Raw genomic sequence first — 7,074 nt, 5'->3', positions numbered from 1 at the left:
GCTAGAACTTCACATTATTATTTCCTTGTAAGCAATAGATCACTTTGTCTAGTTTAACAGATGAAGCAATCCTCCGATTCCCTTTGTAACAAGAGTCGCTACAGCATTTCTGGTTACAAACAGACGTTCTGTGTCAGCAAGCCCAAAGTTCAACATAGTCCAAATGAAGTTCAATAGTCAAACCAACTATAGTAACATAAACTTTGCTTGCTTGCTTGTTTTTCCATTCAATACCGCTGTCTCTAACTAAATGTCTCAGGAAATGCGAACCCATTTCCTGTCATATCATCTTTTTCCTTGCTGCAAAGATCCTCCTCTGACTTCTTTTGTAGACCAGGAAAACTAAAACTAGAAAGAGGTCTAAGGAAAGCCTTGCTCGCTCTGAAATAATCTTAATACTATACTTGCCATTTAAAAAAAAAAAAAAAAAAAAAAAAAAAAAAGCAGTTCAAAGGCCAGTTTTTTTGATTGTTTGTTTTTCCTTCTAAATACTTTTTTGTTAGGAGGTCCTGGGCTGGTTTATAGTTTAAATGGTAATTTCTAAGGAAGGCTACGTCATCTTGACTTTTGACTGCAAGAAGAAACTTTGGGGTTTACAAAAGCACCCTGTTGTAACACCAAGACGGATGCTCTGTTTGGTGTGTCCCTCTCTGGAATGGTCTGGTTCCAGATGCTGCTTTCTATTGCAGCTACAAGACCTAAAAACGACTTCTCTTCCAACCTCTGGACTTCATAGGCCAGGGGAGAGAAGCAGTAATAAAGCAGAAAATCCTACCCCACAGGGTACGTATTTGGCCTATAACAAAACATCTTTTGAGGCTGTGCTAGACCTAGAACTTTCTAGCAAAGGGAAAATAAACATACTCCAGAAGAGCTTAATGCAGCGCAGCAGAGTAATGGCAGAGCATCTGCTGGTGTCAGTAATGTACTTGCTGGCACTAAGCTTACACTTCACATCCCACTGACCTACTCCATCAGTTTGGAGCCTGCAGTGTCAGTTTAGCAGAAGGCTAATGACAGTAACATCGTAAATAGGCAGGTTCCCTTGAAAATCCTTACCAGCCTTGTTTTCAAGCTGAAAACCAGCTGATGACAGAAGACTTCATGACCATAAAAGTAGGTTAGGGTACAGCTGCTTGGTAGAAGTGGGACCATCTGGACCTGTCTGACAGCAGCTGCAGGAACAGGACAGATGGAGTTGTGAGGGAATGAATGTTGAAGGGTTAGCCCCTCTCTCCACACGGCTGTCTCTCCTATGTACCTGGAAAAAATCTGTCCAGCATGACCAAGAAAAGACAGAGAGGAGCTGACGGAGCTAGCAGACATACTACAGAAGCCTTTTTTTTTTTTTCCCCCCCCGGCAGAAATACCCCAATAAGCCCACAAGGGGTCCCACTGCACACACTTTCCCCTCTGTCAAGACCACACAGCCTAGGAAGGCTGAGAAAAAAAACAACATCACTTGGAAGTACAGCTTCATTGGAGATGATAGTTTTAAGCAGGCTTTTGCACATTTTTGCATGCAAGTTATTTTTTCATGATTATAGCATGAAACTGTACCCAAGTAGGAGAAAGAAAATGGGGGCTTAGCTGGACATCTAGACTCTTCTGAGTATGTTGATTCATAGGGGTCCTTAAGATCCACATTTTTTGTCTCTGCTTGCACCACAAGGAAGAAGAGGTAGAGGTCACGTGTGAGCTATTTTTACAGGGCAGACTTTGATGCGCCTTCTGTCCCTATTAAGTACCAAGCATACCAAGCATCTGTCAGCTCTGAACAGGGATATTAAGTCCTGTGGAGTTGAGTTCTTGTAACATCTTATTTCAGAGTCTGAAATGTTTCCTTTAGGAGCTGGTTAGCCATACGTGTCATTTTCTCCCTCATTTGCTCCAGGTACAAGCTACTAGCTGTTTTCAAGCCCATGATAACAGCCTACCAGTAGCTCAATGTTCACAGTGGACACCCAGAACAGAAGGTTCACGGAACGTGGGAGGAGAGGGTACGGAGTGTGATGAGATTTGCATCACTCTGACATCAAACGCTGAATTTATAACCCCTACAGGAGCGGCCTCTGGCTTGCCTGGGGCTAAAGAATTTGCATTCTCCTTTCAAGCACCAGTCGCAGCCTCCTGCACCTGCTGCCCAGCTACTGTGCCAAGGACGCAGCCGCCTCCTCTGTTGCTGTGTGCTGCCTCTTCTCTGTAAGAACCTGGCCCACAAGACAACACCCAGAGCCCACAGGCTGGAGGGAGGCAGCTTAATGCTATTTCTCCTTTCATTTACAAAGGCTCTGTTCAAACACATAAATAACAAATCCATTCCTAAGCCAGGCGTGTAGTCAAACTGTGTTACAGTGCAGAAGAGAAGTGCCTAAGTTATTTTCACAAGTAATCTAACCCTTTGCTACAGATTGTGGCTTTCCTTAAAAATGTAAAAAAAAAAAAAAAAAAAAAAAAAGAGGGGTAATAAGGATGCAAATATTGTCATGGAAGATACTTTCATTTATGAACCTTATGATGATATCAGCCTATTTTCAGGAGATGTAGAGGAGGAATACACCATTTTTGTCAGCACTGTACATCAACTAAGTCCTACCTGTAAGCCTCGACAATGGGGAATGCTGTAGAGGGAAAGGTTGGAAGGCCCTCACCTGACAGAAGCTGGGATGCAAATCTGTGAACTGCAGAAAGTCTCCTTTCAAAGACCTGGTCTCTTCTTTCTCCTTCACCTTAACTCACTGAATGGGAGAAGAGGAGAGGAATCCTTCTGCAACGTCAGGGTTTGAGGCACTCCCATAGCTGGAGCCCACGGAATATGCAACTCACTGATTTCCAGCACCTTGTTTCCAGCAAACAGGCAGTAGTTAAGGACAGTATGTATTCTCATTATTCTTATTGATTAAGGCTACTTCAGCATGTTCTTACGGAACTCAGAAATTAAACACTTGCCTGAAAAAGGATGATCAGAAATTAAATACCAGTTTACCTGAAAACTCAAGAGATACAGTGCAACAAATAGATATCTTTATTCTTATTTCTTTGCATTTTTTTTTTTTCAAAGTAACAGTGGCAGGATAATTGCAAATACCTGTTTTCCCAAGTATGTGCCTTTGCTTAGTGATTTCACATCCAGGGTGATCTACAGCTACAGTTTCTTTTTTTCCTCATCAGGTTCTTCCTAGGATAAATAGAGTGGCTAAGTATTTAGAGCTACTACAAACTTATTAGGTGTGTAACACAGTGAACTACTTCACAGTCATAACTATAATCCATAAAGCAAACAAAGGGAGACTGCTTTGTTCACAGATGTAGTTGAGAAGCCTCTTTTTTTTTTTTCTTTTCCTTTTTGGCATCTTGTTATTTCTGTCATACTGGATTGTGTTCTCCATTGTTACCCTTTCAAAAAAGCTATTATAAAAATGATTTAAAAACATACTTTCATATTTTAACATAGCTTGTACATCAGTTTCTCAAAGACCATTCTAGAAAAGTCTGCTTGTTCAACCTAATATAAGAAGGTCAAGTATGGAAAATAAGAGTAACAAAACAGCATAGTAAAAATAAGAATGTCTGTAGCATGTAGTGGTTAGTTGTAAACAACTGAAAGAAAGAAAAAAAAAAAAAGCTCTCTAGAAGTTGTAAAATAGTCCAAGCTACAGAGCTACTATATTTTTCTACCAGGTGTGTTTTCTACCACAGCCTTAATTTTATTACTTTATATTTTTTAAATAACTTAATAATGAGTTTGTCTGCCAGCAGCCAACTCAAAAACATAATGGATAAAGAAAAAAAAAATAGCCACCGTTACAGTGGCGGGGAGAAACTCTCCCTCCCCAGCAGCCAATATGTTGTGTCCAGTCCTTTCCCTTGTTAGCAATCCCAGTCAGGCTGAGTTCGTGCTATATTCAGCTTATTAGGAATGAAGTTCTTCGATGCAAACCTGGATTTCACTGAAAGGAATGGTAATTTTTTCCCCTCCATAATCCAGTATTAACTCTGCAGAGTCCTCATAGCAGCTAGCTCCAGCATAGGGAGGGGGAAAAATACTTCATCCAGGTGTGAAATGATTCATAGGCGGCATCTAAGTTCTTCAAAGGGTTCTGCCAGCGCTGTCTTCAATCAATAGTTAAGCCAAGAGTGGGCTGTGATTTAATTTCATCTGTCTGATGTGAGAAGCTGCCTGTTTGTTCTTGAGTTAACTTGTCTCATCTTTGTTGACAAGGTGTTTCAACTGACTGCAGTTTTCATCACCTTGAACGCTGCTCAGTACACAAAGAAATAAACCACGCCATGCCCCTCAACGAGCCACGAAACGTAGCAACAGCAGAAACAGCAGCCATCTCGTGCATTAGACTCTGCCCAGAAGTGTTGACCTGAAACAAAGAGGGAAATGTACAGAAGAGAACCATTATGTATGTCGTCTCAGTTAGCTTTACCACAGATCCATCCCCGAGTCTTTCTCTGTCCATCTCGCCTCTGTGTGGGATGCACTGGGCCGGAGTGACCATACACTAATTGTAATTCTCCGTTTTCCTTCCCTCCCCAAATTCACTGGGACCAGTCAAATGTAACTCTTACATCCCCTCATGATATCCCAGGAAAAAACCCCATGGTTGTAGTGCACAGCTGCCTCCCAGAGTGGATCAGGAGAATTGGGGTGTTATATTCATGGATGCCTCCAGGTTTTACTGCACCAACTGCCAGAAACTGTGACAAGAACAACTGCCTAATGGTCAGTTCCTTGGGATAATGATAGTTTAAAAACTGACGTGGAGGTGTGGTTTATGGGTGAAAACACAGATCTATACCTATTTAATTCTAAGTCTCCATCTAAGTACCTGATGAGGTTTCTGTGCTGCCATAAATTCCCCCTTTTTTTTTTTTTTTTTTTTTTAATAAGTTAATTGGCAAAGCAGAAGCTAAACCAGTGCTGTAATAGTTCCTGTATCTTTCCATAATTAATAAAATGAAAGAATTGACTCGGCTATGTTCAGCCAGCAGTGAAAGGAAAGCCAGCATTTGCTGCAATTCCTTTTTCCCCAGACTGGATTCTAATAAATCGTTACCTGGTTTCATGAATACATTCGACACAGAATGATCATTGTGTAAACCTATCTGAAAACCTACGTGCAGAAAGGGATGGAGTGGCTCCAGAAATGTCTGCTTGAAACCAGAGTGCTCTGTAGTACTTGTGAGGAAGTACAGATTTCTTTGAAGTTTAGAATGTGTTTTTCCTACACTGAATAACGTAAGAAATTAATATACACAATTACTGACTTTAATACCAATCCCCTAAGGGAGAGAAGGCTTGAGAGGGCTACAGATAAAAAGACTGTGCTCATTTTTCTAAGAGTCGCAGAGTGAAAGGGGGATTTATACAGATGCTGTGCCCCATCTGTTGAAACATACAGCATGCCATTTGTTTTTAACTATTTGATGCTAGCTCCATATCCTATTCTCTTTATTTGATGCGAGTAACCTTTGACACAAACCTTAGAGTCTTCCATCTGTCCTTTTCAATGTGATTCTCAGGACTTTCACTCTCGTAAGAAGCCAAGTAAAGTGCTGCAATCACAAGCAAATACAATACGTTAAACCTACTGGCATTTTAAAGTGTGCTCTCCCTGGAAAATGGATGGAAGTTAATTGAAGCAGGCTTATATTATCCATCCCTCAGATGAGGGCTCCAGATTCCCATTAGAAAGTACAGCATTTTGCTTATAATTACATACAGACAATACTAACAAAAAGTGTATGAGAACAAAGACTACCCTGAAGGGGAAAAACAACTATTGGAAACTGAAAAGCATGAGAGTGGAAGAAAGCACTCAGAAGGAAAAAGTGAGCCCAGGGCAATGGTGCTTTACAAGAAACCAGCCAAGTCCCAGTTTTCTTTCTCAAGCAGCACCCTTTTAAGTGTCCTGAAAGTCCATATATATACACACTTCAGATGATATTTACAGGGACCACATATCCAAATCATTATTTTTTTTCATTTATTTAATTCATTTTTTAGAGAAAAGGACAAAGTTGAATTTCCTAGGCCGCATGCACGTCATGTGAAAAATCTTATTTTCCCACTCATTCGTAAGGGAGAAGCTTTTTTTTTTTTTTTAATAGTTTTTTTTTTTTTTTTTTTTTTTTTTTAACTTCTCAGACAAAGATATTTCGGGTCAGTCTTTTAATGGGAAGAAGCAATGAGTTAACATGTACAGAGACAAGCAATAGTCAGTGACACCCGACCTGCACAAAGTCCAGAGCTCCTTACCATCATCACTGAAGACTGGGATGGTGAGCAAATACTGCAGAATCTTCCGATCCCTTTCAAATGGACACTCCACTTGTTTCCATGTCATAAATTCACTGACTTGTTTTGCTAATTCCCAAAATTTCTGCCAGAGTAGAACAGGAAACAAAACAGATGCTATATTGGAGAGTACTAATTACCTGAACATTTTTGAAAGAGAGAGAGCCCTGGGTTTCAAGCCCCAGGCTTGGGAACTTCCCAGCTTTTAAACTAGTACTGAACATGACTGAACAACTCTGCTTCTAACTTTTGTGTTTCTACTTCAACCTGGGATGACTTTCCACTCCTCCACCATGGTGAAATTGGTGTTAATCATGAATATAAATAGTAGATCATGATTTGCACTCGATTTCTTTTCAAGGAGCTGGTAATAGTTCTGTGCCTAACTTTTAAGTTTGATGATGCTTATTGTTTGTCTGTTTCACAGTGAAGCATTTAGTAATTTTCACATCAAGTCTCCAGATGCTTCATACTGACATTTGGAAATCCAGATGTTCCATTTTTTAAGTTAATCGATCTGAAACATTCATTTTTCTTGCTGGAAGTTTATGCCAAAAATAAAAATTCCCCATGTAGTGTGTTGATGTCACTCATTGACAAGCTCTTTTAAGAGAAGTTTAACATGTCTCAAGGGCACTTGACTTCTTTGTGAAAAAGGGTATTCCAGATTATAAACATTGTCTAATTTTAGAACCAGGCTAGTTGAGGCTGATTACAAGAAGTGAAATTACTGTAATTTTGTGCGAGTGACCCAAGCTTCTTTAAAA

The 7,074-nt window shown here is 40.1% G+C and overlaps 1 protein-coding gene across 5 annotated transcripts in view; it reads right to left on the bottom strand.

Annotated features, from left to right (window-relative positions):
* Positions 1-3,002: 3,002 nt before the first annotated feature.
* RASGEF1B (RasGEF domain family member 1B) overlaps positions 3,003-7,074 on the bottom strand; it is a 53,911-nt gene continuing 49,839 nt past the window's right edge. For all 5 annotated transcript variants that reach the window (XM_084516750.1, XM_084516749.1, XM_084516748.1 and 2 more), the window contains exons 12-14: positions 6,269-6,392; positions 5,493-5,565; positions 3,003-4,373 (exon numbers count right to left, since the gene is read on the bottom strand). In XM_084516750.1, coding sequence (XP_084372876.1) covers positions 4,349-4,373; positions 5,493-5,565; positions 6,269-6,392 — 222 coding nt within the window. In that variant the 3' untranslated portion in view covers positions 3,003-4,348. The remainder of the gene's footprint in view (positions 4,374-5,492; positions 5,566-6,268; positions 6,393-7,074) is intronic.

Source organism: Aythya ferina (assembly GCF_964211825.1).
Source record: "Aythya ferina genome assembly, chromosome: 4".
NCBI lineage: Eukaryota > Metazoa > Chordata > Aves > Anseriformes > Anatidae > Aythya > Aythya ferina.
This window is presented reverse-complemented; position numbering and strand designations above follow the sequence as displayed.